This window comes from Vipera berus (genome assembly GCF_964194415.1).
Source record: "Vipera berus genome assembly, chromosome: 3".
Taxonomy (NCBI): domain Eukaryota; kingdom Metazoa; phylum Chordata; class Lepidosauria; order Squamata; family Viperidae; genus Vipera; species Vipera berus.
Window position 1 is genome coordinate 89,664,515 of NC_138204.1, and position 25,114 is coordinate 89,689,628.

Here is a 25,114-nt window from a genome sequence, read left to right on the forward strand (position 1 = left end):
CCGACCCCGGCTCCCCCTCAACGCGATCTATCCTAGGCCTGGTCTGAACAGCAGTTGGCGGATTACCCCCCCTCTCCAACCAACCACAACCCTCCCCCCTCCCTAACCCTACAAAAAATTTGGCTAAAAAAGTAATCAGGGGCCTCTTATTAAATTTATATCTTAGGCCCCTGTTACTGCCCGGCCATCTCTCAGGGACCCAACAGTCGGACCCGTCATCAAGAGGCAAATTAATAGGTAAGGCGGGTCGCTCCCAGGATGGGGGGGCACCCCTGAGAGCGAGTAAAACCGTGCTGGAATACCTCAAAACCATGGTAAAATTGGGTAAAACAGCAAAAACAGACCCAGATCGAATAAATAAAATGGGAGGATCTTAAAAATGGAAGGAGAGTATCCAGACTGCAAACCCAGCTCTTCTGCCACTAGAGCTGGGTAACCCCGGGACAATCCCCGTTCTCTCACAACGGTAAGAACCGGGGAGCAGCCTGAGATATACAGCCAGGGAGAGAGATACCGCCTAGAGCTCTCACCTCCAAGACGGAACAGATGGAAACTCTTAGCTCATAACCACTCTCTCACAGTGGTTATACACCCGGCGCCTTCCACAGCCCAGGGGGAAAGGAAAAAGGGAGGACAATAGGGGAAACCAGTCAGCGAGATGGATTAGGGTAAAAACCCGTAAAGTCACGGAGTGGGGCTCAGGGATATGGTCCAATGAACTATAATAGTCCATGCCTCCAGATGTCCAGGCATAAAAGTCCATACTCCACCCAGCCATAGTCACCGTACCAAGGCGGTCCCGGCGCTCCAACTCCCTCACCGCCAACCGTCTCAGATGCCAACCAGGGCCGTCTCCACCACTCCAGCTTAAAACGCTGACGCTGCTCCAAACCGTAGTTCATAATAGCAGTTGTAACTCAACCAGCATCCGGCTCCTGAGCAACTGGAAGGTTCCCCTCAAGGTCACCGGCTCCGTCGAGTTGTCCCGGGATCCGACAACAGCTGATCGGCACCACGGGGCACAGACAGCTGGTCGGAGCCAAAAAGCACAGCACAAGGCTCTGCCAGTTCTTCCGGGCCTGCACGGCTCTCCCCAAAGTCCTCCAAACAGCCGGGACCCTCCGGAAAGCCGACAGACAGCTGGTCGGTACCGCGGAGCATAGTCAGCTGGTCGGCGCCGAGAAATTCAACACGGGGCTCAATCAGATCTTCCGGGCCCACACGGCTCTCCCAAACTTCCTCCGAGCAGCCAGGGCCCTCCAAAAAGCCGACAAACACTTCAGCATTTCCACGCCAACGCTGCTCCAAGCCGCGATTCATAGTTAATCAGTCAACACGCGGCTCCCCCAAGCAGCTGAAGGGCGCTCCGGAACACCGCCAAGCTCTAAAAAGATGTCCCGGGCTCCACAGGCTTCGAGAATGCCTCCCGGATCCGCAAACTCTATCAGGGCCGACAATCAGCTGGTCGGCTCCAACAAGTTCTTACACAAGCTCTCAAAACTCTCAGAAAAAACTCCCGGCCCCAACAGTCAGAGTAGAGCTCCGCAGAATATCTGGGTCTTCCAGGCACTCCAGCAGCCTCCATTAGAGTTCGCCAAGTCCGCAAGCCTCCCGACAAACAGCTGGTCCGACGAACAGCTGATCATGCAGCACCGAGCCTCCTCCGCATCCTCTAAGGCCTCTAAAACTCTTCCGGGCTCAGATGGGAAAACCTCGGAGAGTTCAGAGAGTTCAAGGCTCACGGGGCCAAAAGACAGCAGTACAGAGGCTCACCTCGTCCTCGTCCCCCATCCAAGTCCTTCACAGAAAAGAATGTTCCTGTGAGGCTCCCAGGGTCGTCGCATTGCTGAAGCTCCAAACGGAGCTTAGCCGAGCACGTCCGCCATCTTGGGCATGCTCAGTCCTGTTGTGTAAATGCTACATAAATTACAGCGGCTACCACTGAATATTCTTGGGACCACTACAATACTTAGTCATTCAGTTTTTTGAACGAGAAGTCAAATGACGCAAGCATGGCTTGAAGCTATATTTGTACATGGTTATCTTTAGCATAGCTACTTTTGAAAGAATCTAGAAAAGTGGTTTTCCTGGATTTTAAGAAAGGACACGTGAATTGGAGTTGTATAAAAAGGACTTAGTGCTATATGTTCTGCATATCTTATCAAGCTTGTTGGTTAATGGAAAGTATGAATGAAATAGGTTTGTTTGTTTGTTTGTTTGTTTGTTTGTTTAGATCTTTATTTAATACATTGGCCAGATGCACAAGTCCCTGGAAAGAGCAGTCGAGAAGTCAGAGCAGAAACCTGGCAGGCCATGGAAGAATTGTATGAGAAAGGTAAGATGACTTCCGTAATGCATTTGTACTAGGGTTTTCCACATGAAATATTCAAATAGGTTTTATTCTATCCAATTTTACCATTATATTCTGTTTATCTAAATTCTGTTGCTTATCCTAAACCTTGGTAATATCACTGAATTACGTACTTCACTGGCAGCTTTCTTTTTGTCCCTACTGTCTTCCTTAAATCATCTGAATTGAAATTGCGAGAAAGCTTGCACATTTTTCATCTAGTGAACACTTAACGTCATGGAAAAGAAGTGCATGTAATAAGATGGCAGGAACGAGGAGAAACTTCTTTCCGCAGTTAGCTGTCTCTCCTCCCACCCCTAATTCTTGTAAAAAACCAGAGGTTTGGTATCTTCCATGATGCAAAAGTTCTGACATATATCACTGTATGACTTCCACGCCAAAACGGAGTGTAACCGTTGTCACATCTTCTGGTACTGATTATAGATGTCTTCTTTTTTGTCAGTAAATGTACAGCATGCTTTAGTATTCTTGTGCTGTATATGGAAAAGCATTTTGGGGGAAAAAGACAACCTCAATGGTTATTTTCTCATCTTTGCGTATGTCCTTTGAAACAAAGAGAGGAATACAACACAGATGACTGGGTTTTATGCACCACACCCAAGTGCTTCAGTTACTCTTGGGTTTGTAGTCTCTTGAACATTCTGAGTTCTAGTATTATCAAAGGGGAATTCTGATAGGTCCCAAAGAGGGTTTGTGATGATGGATGAAAATTTTATCTGTGCAGCAATTTCGTATTTGTGGTTTTTAAGACATGGGCATTAGTTTGCTAATTCAGCAAAGAAGTAAAATTGAAGGGGAAGACTATTAGTTGTGTTTTACAGCAGAGTTCTCCAACCTTTCTGGGCTCGCGGCCCAGAGGGGAGAGCAGCTTCCAAATTATTGTGTGTGTGCACCCGTGCACACACGCAAATGGGACCACGCCCACTGTCGTAGCGGCCGCATTTGCGCATGCAGCATGCGCTGGTACCATGCACATGCATGAGTGGCCATGCACCTCCATGGTGGCTAGCACCCATTCATGCATGCACAAATGGGCCACACACATTCCCTGCATTAGCAGCCTGTTCGTGCATGCACAAACGGAGCGTGCATGCCTCCCCCCCCATGCTGGCATTCCCATTCAGACCTGCACGCATGTGCAAATGGCCATGGGCACTAGCTCGAATGGGGAGGAAATGCACGCCCATCCATGCATGCCCTGGCCAGCCATTTCTGCGGCCTGCTGGCCAAGAGCCTGCGGCCCGATACCGAGCTGAGACCCATAGGTTGGGGACCCCTGTATCTTTTTGGGTGAGGATTGAATTTCTTTTCTCAAACCTTTGCTCAAATTAAATCATAAGTGGTTCTGACAATAATTCATCACGTTAGTCCTTCAGAATGAGAAATATCTAAATAGTTAAATGGGTTATACCAAGACATTTTGTAAAAAGATGCATTATATGAACAAAAATGAAAAACACGGTGAGCCACAAGAATACAGTAAGAAAAGGATTCTCAGACTTCATGATGCCCTCATCCTCTCAAGCTTTAGATATAACTGAATTTAGGGTTCTTATCATCTTGATATCACAAACTCAGGAATCTATTCTAGGTTATGCAATTTTTCCAAAGTTTAACTGAAACCATTGAAAACTGCAGTGGTTTTGGAATGTTAACAAAAATATTTTCTAAAAGAAGAAGCCCTTTTCAGTAGGATGGTTAATTCTTGTTTATGAAAGATTGTTAGATTTATTCCTGATTGTTGAACTAAAGACAGGGAGGCATAACTTTATATCCTTGACGATCATGGCCAATGAAAAGGGAATTCTTTTCTCTCCTCTTATTTTTCTCCTCTTATTAATGTTGCTGAAGTGATAAATCAATAATTAAAACAATAGTAAAAGCTTTATAGATAAAAGCCTTTATCTCTGAGGGAGATGGATGGTTAAAAAAATGTGAAAAATAAATAAATAGGAAATAAAAGGGATCAGCTGCATTCCTAAACTTATTGATCACACATTTCTGCTTAAGAAGTTAATTGAGATAATACACTATTGTGCCCAAGAATTCTCCATGTCCACATTAACTTTTGAGAGAAGGTTTTGTCTATAAACCATAACTATGCATATCAGTTTCACTTGAAAAGGAATCAGTAGAAGTTAGATTCTTTTATTGGCTTCTCAAGTCCCAGCTTTTGTTTGAACAAACAAGCCAGAATATTGTATTTCTTCTTGGCTATTGGGAAAGTCTGTAGCTTTTTGTTTGTATGCAAAGCCCAATCTATATCAGATTCACTTTGGGCTTTCCTTCCTTCTCTGTCTAGACAAACAGGAAAAAAGTTAGATTCTGGTTTTGCTGCTTTATGTCCAAAAATTAATCATTAGTTTTCATGAATCAGCTAGATAATACCTCTACCTTAGCTGTTCCTCTCTACCATTTCCTTATGTGTATTGATTCCACTAGACTATCTGCCTGTACTAGGTTGAATATTTTATGAGGAATTAAAATTGGATGTTGGAAGCTACCTTAATTTATCACTATAATTCAGAGCTTTTTACTTTTTATGGAGCCATCCACCCTTGCATGCTATTTGCTATTTTCCCTCTTCTTACATTATTCAAATTAATGGCATGTAAATCTCATGTGGGTTAAAATAGCCTGTGTGTTTTCTGGTCTCATCTGCTCAACAAATCATCATTTTTCTGCCTTGTGTGAAGCTGAATTTTAGAACCTCTGGCCATGTGTTTCTGAAATGATAGGCAAATGTTAATAAATGTAGAGGTTTAAATGCAGTAGCCTGTGAGGGAAAAAAGGATTAAATAATTCATTTGCATAATTAACCACTAAACTTTCAGTTGACATTCAGATAATACTTAATCGTACTATTTGTCTTATGGCACTGATCTGGGATTTCTTGAACTGACTTTTAATTTACATTCTTTGATTGTTCAGCCTTTGCAATCCTTACTTATATGCATGCAAAGAGTAAGTACTACTGAACATTCTCATTTACTTATGGGTAAATATCTATTGGATTACATTTGAAGAAAGAGGGCTGAAGAAGTTTTTATTTCAGATCTTTCCTACAAAGAAAGTTAGGTACATGGATGTGAAATCATATAGATTCCTTTTATTGAATTGCTAAAACATATTCCTCTCTCCTGGGATGCTTTTAGTTATGTGCTACTGCTCCAGAGTGGACATCCAGGATATAGCTAAAAGGGTCTCCTAAACCGGGGGTCTCCAACCCCCGGTCCATGGACCCATACTGGGCTGCGGCATGCCAGCAACTGGTCCGCACAAACAAGGAAAGCCACATCTGCAGGATGCAGGCAGCACACAAAACCACGCCCCCTCCAGTCCACAGAAAAACTGCTCACCCTGGAACCGGTCTTTGATGCCCAAAAGGTTGGGGACCTCTGTCCTAAACAACTTGGTCCAGTCAATTTCTCTCAGCCCAATTCAACTCACAGGTTTTGTTGTTGTGGGGAAAACAGGAAAAGGGAGGATGTTGGATATGTTCGCTACCCTGATTTATTTGTAAGAGGCAGGGTACAAACAAACAAATAAATTCCAAAGTTGTGCTTATGATTCTGATATAATGCTGCTGATTATTCTATGGTATTGTTTGCCATATGGTAGTGCATATTGCAGTTGACTATTAGATCTGAGTCTATATCTCAATAAACTATGACAAATCTTTGTTGAAATGGTGCTTTACATATCCCTGATTAACTATCGGAATGTATTATCTTAGTAATAATAACATTATGCACACTGAATCTTGCCCTGAGCACTATCCTGCTTGCTACGCTCTCCTTCCTTCCTAGGATAATAACTAGGCACCAATTTCCAACAGCACTAAATTTTGATTTTTAGTTTAATGGTCATTTTAAAGTTGGAACTACTCCAAGATCTAAATAACTTGGTAAAATATCTTAGTGTAGACTACATGTTGAAATCAGCATAAAGAAAGGGGGTGAGATTTGTGAAAATCTTTTGCATGCTTGCAAATTCACCAGCAGGTGTTATGCAAGAGACGTTAGACATGTCAAACCTTCACAGCTTGTTATCAGTTGCTGTGATAAGCAGAAGAAGAGACTTGTTCATTCCTGTTATGTGCATCCCTTCCTGACACAGTGCTTTATCAGTGTGGGAGTAAGCCACTGCTTATCCAAAAGCTCTGACTGGTCCCATGGTTTGTCCTTTGGAGCATGATATGTCATCTTATCCTAAGGCTACCTTTACTTACTTTTGACCCTATCTCTTCAGGTCAGGCATATTTAAGTAAAACAAGCAGCAGTGGCAACCTTCTGAGAATTTTTCTGCCATTCAAGCTTTGCAAATGTGGGTGAGACTTGAGGCAAATAAGGAATGGCCTGGTAAAACCAGTTTCATTTCGAGGACGAGCCCAATGGCAAGCTTAATAAGACAGTGGATATTGAAAATCCTTTGTGGCATCTTTCATTCCAAATATATTAAAGGTAAAGGTAAAAGTTCCCCCGCACATGCGTGCTAGTCGTTTCCAACTCTAGGGGCCGGTGCTTATCTCCGTTTCAAAGCCAAAGAGCCAGCGCTTGTCCGAGGACGTCTCCGTGGTCATGTGGCCGGCATGACTGGACGCCAAAGGCACACGGAACGCTGTTACCTTCCCACCGTAGTGGTCCCTATTTTTCTAGTTGCATTTTTACGTGCTTTTGAACTGCTAGGTTGGCAGAAGCTGGGACAAGTAACAGGCGCTCACTCTGTTACGCGGCACTCGAGATTCGACCTGCCAGACTGCCGACCATCTGATCGAAAAGCTCAGCGTCCTAACCCACTGAGCCACCGCGTACCGTATATACTTGAGTATAAGCCGAATTTTTCAGCCCACTTTTTGGGCTGAAAAATTCCACTTCGGCTTATACTCCAGTCAACAAAAAAACTTACCGAGGACTTGTGCGCGGCCGAGGCTTTGGTGCTTCCGGGATCGCGCGCACCTCTCCCAAGCCACCGCCGTCCGAGACCTGCCGAAGTTTGGGGAGGTTTGGGGAGGTGCGCGCGCACCTCCCCAAACCTCCCCAAACGTCGACAGGTCTCCGTTCCTCCTGCCGACGTTTGGGGAGGTTTGGGCGCCTCCCCAAACCTCCCCAAACGTCGGCAGGTCTCCGTTCCTCCTGCCGACGTTTGGGGAGGTTTGGGCGCCTCCCCAGGTCTCCGTTCCTCCGCGCAGACCTGCCGACGTTTGGGGAGGTTTGGGCGCCTCCCCAAACCTCCCCAAACGTCGGCAGGTCTCCGTTCCTCCTGCCGACGTTTGGGGAGGTTTGGGCGCCTCCCCAAACCTCCCCAGGTCTCCGTTCCTCCGCGCAGACCTGCCGACGTTTGGGGAGGTTTGGGCGCCTCCCCAAACCTCCCCAAACGTCGGCAGGTCTCCGTTCCTCCTGCCGACGTTTGGGGAGGTTTGGGCGCCTCCCCAAACCTCCCCAAATGTCGGCAGGTCTGCGCGGAGGAACGGAGACCTGCCGACGTTTGGGGAGATTTGGGGAGGTGCGCGCGCACCTCCCCAAACCTCCCCAAACTTCGGCAGGTCTCCGGACGGCGGCGGCCTGGGAGAGGTGCGCGCGATCCTGGAAGCACCGAAGCCTCGGCCGCGCGCAAGTCCTCGGTAAGCTCCGGGCGGTCACTTGCTTCGCGTCTCCTGAGGGAAGGGGGGGCGACTGGAGCGGGCGTGTTTCCTCGCCTGCTGGGCACCGCGATTTGCCCGGGGAACGCGCGAGCCCCGAATGGCAGCGTGGAGCGAGGAAGCGGACAGCCAGGGCTTCCCCGAGAGCCGCGGCCACACAGGGTATTCCTGTGTATTCAGGCTTGCAAAATGGCGGATCGAGCCTCTGCTGGCGGCAGAGGCTTGCAGAGCGCGGATCCAGCCTCCGCCAGCGGCGGAGGCTTGCAGAACGGCGGATCGGCTTATACTCGAGTCAACAACTTTTCCCAGTTTTTGGGGGTGAAATTGGGGGTCTCGGCTTATACTCGAGTCGGCTTATACTCAAGTATATACGGTACTTTATTACCACTGGTGGCACGGCTGGATTTCATTTCCTCTAACTGTGCCCTATTAATTTATGGCATTTCCCCATATATCTGAGATTATAAGTCTACACTTTTATGATCTAGTAGATCCATTTATCTCATAAGTATATGAACACGCTACCTGTAGACTCAAGCATTTTTACTTAGAAACTGAAAATCTAGCCTGCTTCAGTTTGGTATCCTCCAGATAGTTAGTCTATGACTCGTATAACTCTTTCCATTGTATGCAGTTGGTTATGTTGACTGGAGCTAAGGGAGCTTTAGCTCCGTATCTCTGAAGGTTACCAAACTGGAGGAGACTACATAAGCTTATGTTTCTTTGCACTTAATTAATTTTTATATCTACCAATCATTTAAGAGGAGGATGTTTCCCGAGTTCTCCTACTGTGGCTCATTATAAGCAGCATTTTTTGATTGTCATAAAACAATCTTTTAAAGTTATTTGTAAAAAGGAGATATGAAAGCTGTTATAGTGGAGTGAAATTATTCTGTGAGATTGGTGGCCTATAAGTTTGGGAAATACATTAAAAGAAATATATGCAACAGGGTTGTTTGTTGTTGAGGGTGAAAGGAAGGAATATCCCCCATGTAAGCTGCCTTGAGCTTTTGGAAGAACATTGGCATAAAAATCAACAAATGAACTAAATGTAAAGGAATTTAGAGCTGACTTTGATGATAGGGAAGGATTGAGCAAGATGTTAAGGTGATTTTTTTTTAAAAAAATATCCCATTTATATCCCGCCCTTCTCCGAAGACTCAGGGCAGTTTACAATTTTAAGCACAAACCAATGTGCTTAGCAATAGCCTTCATTCTATGTATATGCCTGCTTATTAGGGCTTTCGCCCCCCCCAAGCGGCATTATTACAAAGTCAGCTTAATTGCCCCCAACAATCTGGGTCCTCATTTTACCTACCTCGGAAGGATGGAAGGCTGAGTCAACCTTGAGCCTGGTAGGATGCGAACCTGCACTAATTGCAGGCAGCTGGTGTTACTTAAGGAGGCATTAGCCTACTGCTCCACCAAGGCTCTTCAAGGTTGAATGAGATATATTGGATGAGTATTAAGGAAAGGACTTGCAGAAAAGTTAATACAGTCCTAAAAAAGAAAGAAAAGAAAACAAAAGAAAGAAGAAAAAGAAAGAAAAAGAAAGGAAGGAAGGAAGGAAAGAAAAAGAAAAGCATGTAAAAGAAACTCAGACTAATTCTACCTTGATTTTGTTCAGTGTAAAATGGGAGAGAAAGAAAACTTGGATGGGCTTTCCAGAGTCTGTTATTTCTGGAACCCTTGTGGGCCTGTGTCTTGACTTGGCCTACCTCAAAGGCCTAATATAAATCATAATACTGTACAAGAAAATATATTTAAAGGAAATGGGAAATTCCATAGATGGATAAAATGAAGTTGTTACTCAAGCCATAAAAAGCTAATGTGAAAGTGGCTGTTTTGCAGATGCTTCGGTCCAATTCAATGTTTATAAATGCCTTTTTTCCTCTTGAGGAAATTAGCGAAGATGACCTTTGATAGCCTCTAAGTCTTGAGATATGTAATATAAGCAATATTTTGTAACTAGGGAATATAATAGCAGGAGGGGAATAAAGTGCATACTGACATTTGCCCTCCCCCAGCTCTGTAGTTCCTATGAGCTTTACACTTGAGGAATTTGTTGTGCACTGCTGATATTTGTGCCTTCCTGTTTCCCTCTCTTTGGAGTTATGTCTTCTTAAAGGGCTTGAGATTGGGTCATTTGCTTCAACAGCTGGTCACAGGGAGATATTGCTATCAATGGATTGTGTGAAAGGAATGACATCCAACGTATCCAACGAGTAACACTTATGGATTTAGCTTCCAGATCTGATATATTCACTTCAGCTTCAAACTTCAAACAGAGCACTTGTTAAGCGAGGTCTACCCATATTCCTAGTGGTTGCTGCTGCCTGTTGTTTCAAAACACTGCTGAAGAAGAAGCTCTCACATTCTTTCTTAATTTTTCAAGGGGCAATCCCTTTCAGGAATAACTAAATAGTGCCTTTTCCTTCAGTTCATTAACTCATGACACTCTATCTTGATTTAAGTTTCAGTTTGTTTCCTCCCAGCCAATTCCTGTTTTCTTCCATGGAATTCTTCTCTGCGTGCCGTAGACCATAAGAATACACAGTCTCCAGAGAACGTTGATTGTTCCACAGTACAGGTTCTAATCTCCATCATTTCTATTTGCATGCTTGTTGACTGTCCATTATTCAGATTGTCATAAAGCTTCTGTTGGAAAAAAAAGCCAATGATCTGAGAACAGAAGGGGCATTTCTTGAGTAAGGTTTTTTTTTACTCTTCCTGTAGTGAGTCAGGCAGTATGGTATACTGCGTACCTTTTGAGCTTCTAATATTATAAAAATAATATGATTCAGAAAAACTTTTAAAAAGTATTTTTGATGTATGAACATGGCACTATGAATGTTCAAGTTTTCAAATTCTTGATACACACCCATAGCAGTGTTTAGGAAAGATAAGGCTTGCTATTGTAGTCAAACAAAGCTTTGCTACTGAGACCATTTATTTATGAATCTTACTGTTAAAAGGATCAGCGTGTCTCTCTTACTTTGTGTACGGAGTGTTCTTCCCTCTTCTTTTTGATCTTTACGTGGAGTTTGTTTGAAGACCATTTTTTTCTGTACAACAAATATTGCATAGTGTTCAGCTAACTATCACTTGTAATAATACAGATTTGGAAGGGAGTGAGGTCAAGTATTTGCTTGAGATCCGATGACAGAAAAGGGATGCCGTTATAACAGCATGAATTTCCTTATTTAACAAGGGACCATAATGAAACCTGGAAGAATCAGAGACAGCTCATGATTTACAGATCTCCTTCTGTTCCAGAGGTTCACTGGAACAGTGAACTTTATTTAAGAGTCTCCCAAAATGTGGAGATGGCATTGATTGTCTTACACCTGGCAAGCCCAGATTCAGAGAGGCTGATTTAAGACAATCAATGCCATCTCCAGGTTTTCAGAGACTCTTAAATAAAGCAATACTGCTGATCTTCTGGAAGAGAAGAAGATCTGTAAATCATGAGCTGTCTCTGATTCTTCTAGCTTTCATCATGGTCATGTTTATATGGAGATGATGAGAATTGTAGTCCAGACAAATTTGTAGAAACCAGCTTGTGGTCCTTCCAATTGATTTTTCTGATCTTCTGGTCATATTTTTTCTGGCAAAGTTGTTTTGTCTAGAAGCTTGGAGGGTAGGAATATGTATCTTCTTACACATAAGTAAATATGTTTATGTCTGATTTGTATCAAAATTTTAAAAGATTCTACTTTTGCATACTTGTTACGGTAATAAATTTTGGTATATCTATATATTACGTAAATATTTCACACTGATTTGTATTGCCTTCTGCTGCAAAAGCAGATTATTGTTCCCTCCGCCCTATTGTTTGGTGTCTGATGGAAAACAATTACTTAACATAAGTTAACATTGTAGGCGCTTGTAGGCGCCATTTTTCTATATGCTTTGCACTGAAATTTAGGAAAAAGAGCTAGTATGTAACCTGTAGCGTTAGCATATGTGTAAAATTAGCAGATCTGGATATAAGTACATATTGAGAGAAGCAAGCAGATAAATAAACTGTTTGAAATAAACATAACCCAGTTTTCTCTAACCATCAAAGGAAATATTACAATTTCTTTGTTTTGTCTGCTAATAGGTGCTGTTTTATTTGAGCTGTCGCTGAATTTTTTTTTTTAATCCCATTTATATCCTGCCCTTCTCCGAAGACTCAGGGCGGCTTACAATTTAAAGCACAAATCAATGTGCTTAGCAAATTGCTTCTCTCAATTGTGGATTACTGCTGTGTAACATTTGCTTGATAGAAATACGAGTCCATTGGAAGGATAGTGCTATAATAAGTACTGTACATACGATAGATTAATAAAGTAAGCAAGGGTGGTCATTGATACTGGCATGGCATAGCTGGAAGAGAACAGTTGATTTGATGTACCCTTATCAAAATTACTGCCTCTGGTGTTCTAATTGTAGGACAGAGGTAATTGTATTTGTCTTAGTGTATTTTTATATGTATATAACAAGCATCTGCATTCATACAGCATCCATTGTTCTCTGCTGCAATGTTATTGTAAATTGTGTAATTCTTTGAGGCAATATCAATTAATGGAAAAATATTACAGAGTTTGCTAACCCATATCTTTCCATGCTGCAATAGAATACTGGCTGTTTAGACTATTTTGGGGAAATTAATTTATTTGTATAGTCCAGGGGTGTCAAACTCAATTTCATTGAGGGCCGCATCAGCATTGCGGTTGCCCTCAGGGGGCCGGGTGGGTATGGCCAGGGTGGGCGTGGCCTACTGGGTGGGCGTGGCTAGAATGTGTATGGCCTACTGGGTGGGCGTGGCCAGCTCTACATCGTTCGCATCAAGGGTGACTATGGGGGCCTGGGCAGGAGTGGGACAGATCTGAGGGTCTCTGGCAGAAGGAGGGTCTCTGGGCCAGGGCCAAGGCAGTGGGGGCCGTTCCCTCACTGTTTCCAGGATGGCTTCGCGGGCCACATGAAACCATTTCGCGGGCCGGATCCGGCCCCCGGGCCTTGTGTTTGACATGTCTGGTATAGTCTATACTAGGCTTACTTTTTACAGTGCTGTTGCCTCTTTTTTTTTAACCATAGATTTACCCTTTGGGAGTCTGACCTGTACTAACAGAATAAATAAATTGCAGTATTGTGGATTATAAACCTAGCTAACGGACACAAATTGAAATATGGTTATTAGTTTTGAGTGATTCCTATCAGGGAGTCTAGTTAATACAACCACAATTAGGACTGGCGTCTCGGTTGAACAAGTGATCCTTAAATGAGACATCACATCACATGACCACTTCACTCAACCATCACAATCCTGGTGCTGCCAGTTACAGGTTATTAAGCAGAGTCTCATATAAGGAGCATGGGGGCTCCCGGGGTGGGGAAGGTCCATCATAGAATTTGGCAAAGCTTTCGCAGCACAAGAAGTTCAGGCTGTTCCTTCCCCACCAGGCCCTGGAGGATTCTCTCTCCACCAATGCTTATCTTTTAGCGTTTTCTCCAGCTGCTGGAAGGCGCACTCCACCTATGCAAGACATGGCCTTTTTACTGAGGCCGCCTTGTGCCATTCTCCAAGTGGGCTCAATTCTCAGGGTGCCTCAGAAATCTCCTAGTCTAATTCACACAATTTGGACGAGGAGGCTTTTAAAGGATGGGGAGAGTAGACCAGATAGGGAGCAAGCTGAGGCCTCCCAGGTCAGGGAAGCTTTATAGGCTCAATTTACAAAGAGTTTCTTAAGCTCTTTTACTAAAAAAAACATTCAGATATTAGTTCTGAAGTGTACAACTTTGCCACAAGTAGGAAACTCGATTAATGTATCTTTTATATAGTGCATATTATAAATGTGGCAAGTCTCGGATCTACAGTATATGTACCTAAGAGCGTTGGCATTCTCTAATCACAGGAACATCCACCAGTGAATTAGTTACATGTATTTATGTATTCATTGTATTTATATTTTTGCCTCTTTCTAAAGATGCCAGCCTTCTCCATTTATGATCTATTCTATCCATACAACAAATCTGTGAAATCAGTAATGCTGTGCCAAGGCACAGGGTCCGTCTGTCAGCAATAATAGCTGAATTGTGAATGTTAAGTGTCACAGAATCTCTGCTTTTGTGTTCAATTATAGTTATGTAAAAAGCCAAGATGATATGTTGCTGCTTCTATTTAGTATGCAAGTGCAAGCTGGAGAGTGAATCTGAATTGCAAATTTTTAATTTATGCTAATAGGTATTTATATTTAAATCTTGGATTAAGGTAGGTTTTCATCCCATTATATATTCTGAGATCCTATTAGTATTAATAGAAGTCATGAGACATAGTGGGTTGACAACACAGCTGTTTCAAATGGTCAGGTTCTTTCCATTTATGTGGGGTTTTGGTGACAAGACAAATCACTAGTGATTTCATGCATCAAATGGCTATGTGCCAATTCATTAGTATGTTAATAATCTTCCTGTGTTATCTGGTTGTAGTCTGCAGTTCCTGTTTTCACAAGAAAGAGTGCTGAATTTGCATTAGCTTAGTGTTTTGGGAAATGTGCTTATGGCTTCTGCAAATCCATATTAAAGAATTTTTTTCCTGCAAATCCACATTAAAACACTGGACTCCACCAATAAAGAACTAATTAATATACTGCATTAAGTGTGGTTTGTTGAACAAACCATTGTGGTCTAGTTCACATATACCTAAGCCATATATTATGTTTTGCAATTCATCAAATCCTTACACAAAGACAGAGTATTTGGCTTGGCTTAGCTTATATGAATCTTGTTTATGTTTTGTGAACTGTGGCCTATAGCTGAATGTTGCATTAATCTAGCCATTGTGTTTCTTCTCTTCATTCTGTTATTTTCAACTCATTTCTCTAACCTAGTGATTCTCAACCTGTGGTCCGTGGACCTCTGGGAGGGGAGGGTGCAATGTTACCACAGGGAGTCTGCGAAGGCTTGAAGAAATGCTATGATTTAAAACTTGAGTTAAGTCTTGAGGGTCCATGGCTATGGTCAGTGGCCACAAAAAGTATTTATTTAAAGGAGGGTCTGTGGTGAAGAAAAAATTGAGAACCACTGCTCTAACCTATAAAGAATTTTGAATGCTGTTTGCCTTCTACTTATTATTAGCTATTGGCCCAGTTTTGTATGATTGTGAGCTTTTTATAAGAATTCCTATACCTTTTATCCAATCTTTTACAAAGATGTTAGAGAACATTGGGTCCAGGTCTGAACCTTTTGATACTTAATCTCTTTCCAATTTGATGAGGAACTGTTGATGTTCAAAATGCCTTTTCAAACATTTTGGAAATGGTGTACCATTGCTTGCTTCCTAGGAGAGGGAGTGAGAGATTGAAATTGTGATTAAGATTGACCAAACTAGTTCTTGGCAAATCTATGATGGACTCTGATTATTATCACAGTGTTTCAAAATGCTAATAAAGCCATTACTCTATTATCTGCTCTAGAATTTTCTGAAAAGCTGATTAAAGATCAAATGGTCTACATTTATGGGATCCCATTTATAAAATAAGGACATCAATTACCTCTTCCAGTTATAAGATGGTTTACCCATTTGCCAGGATTTTTCAGAGATACTGTAAAGGATACAGGTTTGGCCAGATACTCAAGAGTTTCTTAATTACCTAGCATGCAGTCTCTCTGGCCATGTATAGATACACAATATAGAAATCTTAGTTGGTAGATTTGATTTACTTGTGTCCATCTGTCAGACACAGAATTAAACCGTTTCCATTATTATAAAGCTAATAATATTTACATGCAGTTTTCTGGCTTTAGCCGACCTTTTTCAGGAAACCATATATTTGTCTCATAAGCTTATTTGTCTCTTGAGAAATCTATATGTGGGCCAAGAAGCAACAGTGAGAACTGGACACGGAACCACTGATTGGTTCAAAATTGGGAAAGGAGTCCGGCAAGGCTGTATACTATCACCTTGCCTATTTAACTTATATGCAGAGCACATCATGAGAAAGGCAGGGCTAGATGAATCAAAAGTTGGAATTAAGATTGCCGGAAGAAACATCAACAACCTAAGATACGCAGATGATACCACTCTAATGGCAGAAAGTGAAGAAGAACTAAAGAGCCTCTTGTTGCGGGTGAAGAAGGAGAGTGCAAAACTTGGGTTGAAACTAAACATTAAGAAAACCAAGATCATGGCATCTGGCCCTCTCAATTCCTGGCAAATAGATGGGGAAGAAATGGAGGTAGTGACAGATTTTATTTTCCTGGGCTCCAAGATCACTGCAGATGGGGACTGTAGCCAAGAAATTAAAAGACGCTTGCTCCTCGGGAGGAAAGCCATGACAAATCTAGACAGCACACTAAAAAGCAGAGACATCACCCTGTCAACAAAAGTGCGTATAGTCAAGGCTATGGTCTTCCCAGTTGCAATGTATGGCAGTGAAAGCTGGACCATAAGAAAGGCTGAGCGCCAAAGAATTGAAGCCTTTGAACTATGGTGCTGGAGAAGACTCCTGCGAGTTCCTTGGACTGCAAGGCGATCAAACCAGTCAGTCCTAGAGGAGATCAACCCTGACTGCTCTTTAGAAGGCCAGATCCTGAAGCTAAAACTCAAATACTTTGGCCACCTAATGAGAAGGAAGGACTCACTGGAGAAGAGCCTAATGCTGGGAAAGATTGAGGGCAATAGAAGAAGGGGACGACAGAGAATGAGGTGGCTGGATGGAGTCACTGAAGCAGTAGGCGTGAGCTTAGATGGACTCCAGAAGATGGTAGAGGACAGGAAGGCCTGGAGGAACATTGTCCATAGGGTCGCGATGGGTCGGACACGACTTCGCAACTAACAACAACAACAACAACAAAGCTTAAAAAAATACCTGTAAATGTTCTACCAGTAGCAAAATTACTTTAAAAACAAAACAAAACAAAATCTATTTTGTTAAAAACACTTAAAAGTTTTCCATTGAATAAGTTATTTACTCTGAGCTCATATGCATGTGGATTATGAACACTGATAGGGCCAATAACTCATTATTTTTATTTATAAAAGAAAAAGTAGTTTCCAAAAATGTCAGTAAGACACTTTTTAGGTTGAGCAGAATAGTCTCAAGACCGTTCTGAAATATTAAGATTCTTTTTTTGAGCATTATACCAATTATAATTTGGTAGAAGACATAGAACTCTTCTAAAACATTAGTGGGATAAAGTCCCAACAGTTTCCCTTTACCATACTATTCTGTGCTCATAGCATATACTTAGAAATAAATCTGAATTAGCTTTTGCTATCTTAAGAAAGTTAAAATGCTTCTGTTGCCTCTCAGTAATTCCTTTTTATGTCTTGCAAATGTGGCTAAAAGGACTGTAATAGAAATAACATATTTTTTGTTACTTATATAGCAAAATTTCCTCCATTCCTGAGCTTGATCTCTATTCCTTAATACCATAAAAAAGAGAATCACTATACTGCTGCCATTGTTCAGGGCACAAAGAAAACGTTCATTCCAATATTATGTAGTACACAGAGGATAACATTTAAATCAGCAGTGCTGCAGAGTATGAAAATGTCAGATTGCCCGTTCTACCATATAATTACTTTAAGCCAAAACAGGATTCTCTTTTGTGTAGAAGCTTCCTAGTAAAGAAATTGGTGCTCTGAACTGTGAGTCAGTCTGGAGTCAGACATTGCCTAAATTGAATAAATAAAATAAAGTGGGTTAATAAAAGAGATTGTCTTTTAAAAAAAAACCCCTTCTTCAACTTGATAGTGTTCATGGCTGGGTTACATTGGGACACCTGGGGAATTGTAGAAGTTCTGGAGGCATGATGTTGCAAACTGGATTTTATCCATTGGCTTTTAAGAGAACGTAATTTTTATTCCATAGAGTATTTTTTCTTTTTAATTCTTTTTCCTGTTTTTTTTTAATTTTAAGGGGAAAAAATTAATAACTGCATGAAAGAAGAAAACAACAGAGAATGGACATGATGGATGGGAATATAAAACATCAATAAGCGGAACTGACAATTGTCATGAAATTTTAAATTCATTGCTGCATTAATTAAATAATTGAATCTATAAAACCAGATTTATTGTATTGCCTTGGGAAATAGTTGTTGTTGTTAGCTGCGAAGTCGTGTCTGACTCATTGCGACCCTATGGACAACGTTCCTCCAGGCCTTCCTGTCCTCTACCATCTTCTGGAGTCCATTTAAGCTCACGCCTACTGCTTCAGTGACTCCATCCAGCCACCTCATTCTCTGTCGTCCCCTTCTTCTATTGCCCTCGATCTTTCCCAGCATTAGGCTCTTCTCCAGTGAGTCCTTCCTTCTCATTAGGTGGCCAAAGTTTTTGAGTTTTAGCTTCAGGATCTGGCCTTCTAAAGAGCAGTCAGGGTTGATCTCCTCTAGGACTGACTGGTTTGATCGCCTTGCAGTCCAAGGGAATCGCAGGAGTCTTCTCCAGCACCATAGTTCAAAGGCCTCAATTCTTTGGCGCTCAGCCTTTCTTATGGTCCAGCTTTCTCTGCCATACATTGCAACTGGGAAGACCATAGCCTTGACTATACGCACTTTTGTTGACAGGGTGATGTCTCTGCTTTTTAGTGTGCTGTCTAGATTTGCCATGGCTTTCCTCCCCAGGAGCAAGCGTCTTTTAATTTCTTTGATACAGTCCCCATCTGCAGTGATCTTGGAGCCCAGGAAAATAAAATCTGTCACTACCTCCATTTCTTCCCCATCTATTTGCCAGGAATTGAGAGGGCCGGATGCCATGATCTTGGTTTTCTTAATGTTAAGTTTCAACCCAAGTTTTGCACTCTCCTTCTTCACCCGCAACAAGAGGCTCTTTAGTTCTTCTTCACTTTCTGCCACTAGAGTGGTATCATCTGCGTATCTTAGGTTGTTGATATTTCTTCCGGCAATCTTAATTCCAACTTTTGATTCCTCTAACCCTGCCTTTCTCATGATGTGCTCTGCATATAAGTTAAATAGGCAGGGCGACAGTATACAGCCTTGCCGGACTCCTTTCCCAATTTTGAACCAATCAGTGGTTCCGTGTCCAGTTCTCACTGTTGCTTCTTGGCCCACATATAGGTTTCTCAAGAGACAAATAAGATGGTCTGGTATCCCATCTCTTTAAGAACTTGCCACAGTTTGTTATGATCCACACAATCAAAGGCTTTAGCATAGTCAATGAAGCAGAAGTAGATGTTTTTCTGGAACTCCCTAGCTTTCTCCATGATCCAACGTATGTTGGCAATTTGATCTCTAGTTCCTCTGCCTCTTCGAAATCCTGTCTGTACTTCTGGTAGTTCTTGGTCCACGTACTTCTGGAGTCTAGCTTGTAGGATTTTAAGCATAACTTTACTAGCATGAGAAATGAGTGCAATGGTGCGGTAGTTTGAACATTCTTTGGCACTGCCTTTCTTTGGAATTGGAATGTAAACTGATCTTTTCCAATCCTGTGGCCACTGTTGAGTTTTCCAAATTTGCTGACAAATTGAGTGTAGCACTTTTACTGCATCGTCTTTTAAGATTTTGAATAGCTCAGCTGGAATACTGTCACCTCCACTAGCTTTGTTGTTGCTCAGCTTTTCTAAGGCCCACTTACTTCACTTCACATTCTAGGATGTCTGGCTCAAGGTCAGTGACCACCTCATTGTGATTATCAGGGACATTAAGCTCATTCTTGTATAGTTCTTCTGTGTAATTTTGCCACCTCTTCTTAATCTCTTCTGCCTCTGTTAGGTCCCTCCCATTTTGGTCCTTTATCATGCCCATTTTTGCATGAAAAGTTCCTTTCATCTCTCCAATTTTCTTGAAAAGATCTCTGGTCCTCCCTATTCTATTGTTTTCTTCTATTTTTTTGCACTGTTCATTTAAGAAGGCATTCTTATCTCTTCTAGCTATTCTCTGGAATTCTGCATTCAATTGGGCGTATCTTTCTTTTTCTCCCTTGCCTTTTGCTTCCCTCCTTTCCTCAGCTATTTGCAAAGCTTCCTCAGACAGCCATTTTGCTTTCTTGCATTTCTTTTTCTTTGGGATGGTTTTGGTTGCGAACCTCTGTCCATAGTTGTTGGTTGGTTGCGAACCTGTTGTACAATGTTGCGAACCTCTGTCCATAGTTCTTCAGGCACTCTGTCTATCAGATCTAATTCCTTAAATCTATTTGTCACCTCTACTGTATATTCAACAGGGATATGATTTAATTCATACCTGAGTGGCCTAGTGCTTTTCCCTACTTTCTTCAGTTTAAGCCTAAACTTTGCAAGGAGAAGCTCATGGTCTGAGCCACAGTCAGCTCCTGGTCTTGTTTTTACTGACTGTATAGAGCTTCTCCATCTTTGGCTGCAGAGCATATAGTCAATCTGATTTCTGTGTTGACCATCTGGTGATGTCCATGTGTAGAGCCGTCTCTTGGGTTGTTGGAAAAGAGTGTTTGCTATGACCATCGTATTCTCTTGACAAAATTCTATCACCCTGCGCCCTGCTTCATTTTGTACTCCAAGGCCAAACTAGCCTGTTATTCCGGTTATCTTTTGGCTTCCTACTTTAGCATTCCAATCCCCCACGATGATAAGGACATCATTTTTTGGTGTTAGTTATATAAGGTGCTGTAGGGCTTCATAGAACCGGTCAATTTCATCCTCTTCAGCACTGGTGGTTGGGGCATAGACTTGGACTACTGTGATATTGAATGGTTTGCCTTGGATTCGAACTGAGATCATTCTGTCATTTTGAGGATTGTATCCCAGTATTGCTTTTCCTACTCTTTTATTGACTATGAAGGCTACTCCATTTCTTCTAGTAGGAGGGGGAAATAGTTGTAAATCACTGCAAAAGACTAAACGTTAATATTTATTTTGATGTCACCACTATTGTCTAAAATAAATGCCCGTAACCTTATAAAAAGGAAGAAGAAAAATGAACAATGAATATGAAAAAAACCTGCAAAAACAATATTAAATTCTAGATCCCTTCCCGTTATATCTGATTGTTGATTACATCAAATTATTCATAAAGTTTAAAAATGCTTCTGGTTACTGTCTTTACATCCAGATATTTCCTTCTTAAAAATTGTATTCTTCACTCTCCAAGTTTGCCTGGTTACAGTATGTGACATGTAATATTAGGGAAACTGTTCTTGTTAAATTTCATCATACTTTTCATTTTCCTCATTTTTAGGACTATTAAATGTAATTCAGATTAATACATTCCCTTTCACACATGTGTGTGTCTGCACGCTTATTTGCATTTACAGTATATTGGAAAGCATTATAACCTCAGATACTTGGATATTATAGTGGCAGGCAGGATCAGAAATGCAAATCTCAGTATAAAATCTGTGCGCTTCAAGATCTTAATTCTTGACTTCCTAAACATAGTTTACATAATTATATAAGAACTTTTTTGCAGCAGTAACCTACAAGGAGTCGGAAATATGTTTGAACTGTTTGTCCCTGAAGTTTCCCCCCCCCCTTATACCCATTCTACCAGTGTTCCACTTTTCTCTAGTTTTTGGCACACTGCTCAGAACACAGTTTCCTCCTTTTCAACCTGGTGAAATCCAATTGTTCTTTGCTTACACTACATCAGCTTTTCCCAGAATTTAGCCTGGAAACTTGAAACCACTAGGGAATCCTCAATGTGTTTAGATTATAAAACAGCTTCCTAAAAGCATCTTGATTGGACAGCATCCTTAGATAATACTGTCATACTTGATTTTCAACAAACAGCCCCTTCCCCATCATGTTTTCAAGCAGAGTGTTCTACAAACATTGATGTGTACGTAATCACTCTTCCTCATGTCTTTTGGTTGATGCTGAATTCTTCATTCTTGAAATGAATAGGTTGAGCCTTCTTGCCTTATAAATCAAAAGAGAGGTAGGAAGAAGACTGAAGCTAAAGTAGGCTGGTTTGCTTAGGGCACGGGTGTCAAACTCGCCACATCACATGATGTGTTGCGATGTATTGTGACTCTTTGCATTGCCGACAATGGGGTAGGCGCAGCTTCGGTATTATGAAACTGGCCCGTGGGCCTGCAGAGTGACACCCCTGGCTTATTTCTGAAACTCTTATGTGGACCATATTCAAACTTAAATGCAGAATCAGTATGTATTTTCAACAATTATGTGTGGAGTCTGCAATTTAATGTCAAGGGAAAGATTTGGATTTCAAATATTTAAGCTCATCTCTGCTATTCACCTTTGCCGTATGCATTTTAGTTCCCAATTTTAAAATGTAACATTGGCTTTAGTCATTTGAAGAAAAGTGGTCAAATTGGAATGCCTGTCTTTTAAGTTCAACATTCCTTGGGGTACATCAGTTAAACCCACTGTCCTTTTGTTTTGTTTTAGAAAGCCACAACAAATTGTTACACACGTGCAGTTCCTTTTCTGTTTTCATTAAGGTATATGCAAGTCAATCGGAGTAAGCAACTTTTTAATTGAACACTTGGAACAGCTGAGGGAGGACTGTCAGGTAACTCCACATGTAAATCAGGTGAGTATGTTATATATAGTGCTTATATACAGTAGCTTTGACCAGCAAATTAATGACTTAATGACTTAATGACTTAATGGAATAGAGATAAACAGCATTCACATTCCATTCAAAAGAGAAAATTAAAAGCTAAAATGGAAACAAAAAGACCAAAACATCTCCTCACTAGCAATCAACCCCCAGATAAGCAGAAATTAACAACAATATCAATACCAGTAAACTGTAAAACTGTAAATAGTAGCCTAATCAAGAAACTATCAAGAAGAAAATAACACTGACAGAACAAGCCATTTTTATATAAACAGAGCAAACCCCACTCCCTTCTAGCACTGTTGACATTATCTAGTTTGGTAATGAAATGTCTGCAAGTAAACAATAAAACCCTGAACTATATATATTCTCTGGTAAATTAATGACTCTCTGAAATGAGGATGCAGAACAGAATCCTCTCCTTTCCAATTTGGGTTGATGGCTAAATTACCACGATACTCAATTTCAGAAATGTGATTTCCAAATTCAGTAAAGTGATATTTGTAAAAATATCTGATTTACACTTGGATGTTCTGGATATTTGAAAACTATTTTTTTTCTTCTTTGCCTCTTTATCTCAACCAGTTAACAACCTCAATAAAGTCATTTGATTTGATTTATTGGATGATCCTAAATGGAAAATTATTGCAAAATCTTTCTCATTTCATTAGTTAGTCTTAAGGAAAAATAGGGAATAATAATACTCAAGAACATCCACAGAAAATGATAACACTAAGAAAAACGGAGAAAACAGCTTAATCTCCTTTTTTAATTATTCAAGTAATTGTATAAGCTACTATAGTGTGCAAACAGTTTGATTTTTCCTTAGAAGTGAGCTCTTCCAATAGGCAGATAATGTTTGGATTGACCTTTTCTTTCCCACTGATTTTCCGTCCCATAAATCTCCAGTGGTCGCTCTCTAATATTTAGGGATTCTATGAAATGGAAAGGTACACCCGGATGTTCTGCCACTTCCCTCTTCCTCAAAACACTCCAGTGAAACTACTGGAAATGGTCTCTATTGTAGTCTTTTTGGGTGGAAGAAGATGAGCAAGTGGATGTTTCTGTACAGTGTCTCTGCAGTTGTAAGCCTGTGGTGAAGAAGGCCACAGAGAGGTCAAGAAACTTCAAAGGTTGAAGAAATGGATGTGTCTGCTGCTTGAACCTTGTTTCCCATCCAGGCAGTCATTTTTGACCACAGTAGGTTGAGGCTGACCAAGTCTAGCCCTGGAGTGCCTGCGTTTCTCAGAGCCTGTGTTGAGCAGATGCCAGCCTATTGTTTCTGACTATTGTTGCCTGAATAGACAACATGTCCTAAAGATGAGAAACAGGAAACAGCCTTTCATCCTACTCAGGGTGGATGAAAATTTCCATATTCCTCATGCTGATGTCATTTGTGCTGAACTACAACACTCTTGCTGCTGTTGCTACTGCTTCATCATAAAAATACATAAGGTATTTAGGTCATTGGAAGAACTTTGATGGCAGTTTGGGATTGCTCTCTATGAACTGACTCTGTTACAGAATTTCTATTGTCTTTTGCATATGTTGGGAAAATAGCTCCTTCGGTGCAGGGATTGTATCAGGTTTTGTTTTTTTAATCTTCTGTGCTAAAATTACAGAGAGAGGTAACACCAGGATAATTCATATTTTTGTAGGTTTTACCACATAATTATTCCTTTGGACACTGTATCAGTAAATTCATGTTCATCATGTATTTATTCATATTTATCTTGCCCATTTCTCTGGTCTTCTATCAACTTCTGAGCTCATATTTTCCTTGGATCACTTTCCAGGTTGAATATGGATTTTAAGAAACAGAAAGCTCTTGAGTCAGCCCTTAAACTACTAAGAAATGATATGGAAAAACACAAATATAGTATGAGTTGTCCAAAAATGTCAAGCTGTATATTAAATTTGTTATAAAAATACTCACTTTTCCTTGGCCTATGATATTTCTTAAACATTTCTCCATTCCAATACTGCCCACAAAATGTGTCATATTTCTCTTACTACTCGACTACTATCTACACAAGGTTAAACTCTGCTAAAAAAGAAAAATATTCACAATCTTTTCCTTCACGGAGATTTCATCATAGACGTATATTTTAAATCAATGTTTTCCAACTTTCTATTGTTATGTGGATCATTACTTGATAGCCATAAACTTTTGTGGAGTGCCACATAGCCAGGTGTTGACAATGCTAGGTTTTGTGACTGTATCATCTCCACGTTCAATAAAAATTAATCAATTTTTTAAAGAAGTTTCAGCTTTCATAACAACTGAGAATATTCTCCTTATGAGATTTCAGAATTTGGCTATCTTTGAAATGTCAACTATATTTAAATAAAATATTTTTATTTTCATTTCCATCCTATAAAACATCTGGTATATCTTTGCAAAACACCAGCATTTTATTTTTATTTTGTCCTAATACTAAACACGATAAGAAGTCTCATTTATTAAATGTTTACATGTAATTAAGAAGCTAGGCCTGGAGGAACATTGTCCATAGGGTCGCGATGGGTCGGACACGACTTCGCAACTAACAACAACAACAAGAAGAAGCTAGTCAGGAACCTGAATCCTAGTGAAA

The 25,114-nt window shown here is 41.0% G+C and overlaps 1 protein-coding gene across 2 annotated transcripts in view; it reads left to right on the forward strand.

Moving 5' to 3' along the window:
* The window catches only part of LOC308665855 (putative oxidoreductase ZK1290.5), an 82,621-nt gene that overhangs the window by 28,738 nt on the left and 28,769 nt on the right, over nt 1-25,114 (forward strand). For both annotated transcript variants that reach the window (XM_081324164.1, XM_081324163.1), the window contains exons 3-4: nt 2,234-2,335; nt 22,396-22,487. In XM_081324164.1, the coding sequence (XP_081180290.1) occupies nt 2,234-2,335; nt 22,396-22,487 (194 nt within the window). The remainder of the gene's footprint in view (nt 1-2,233; nt 2,336-22,395; nt 22,488-25,114) is intronic.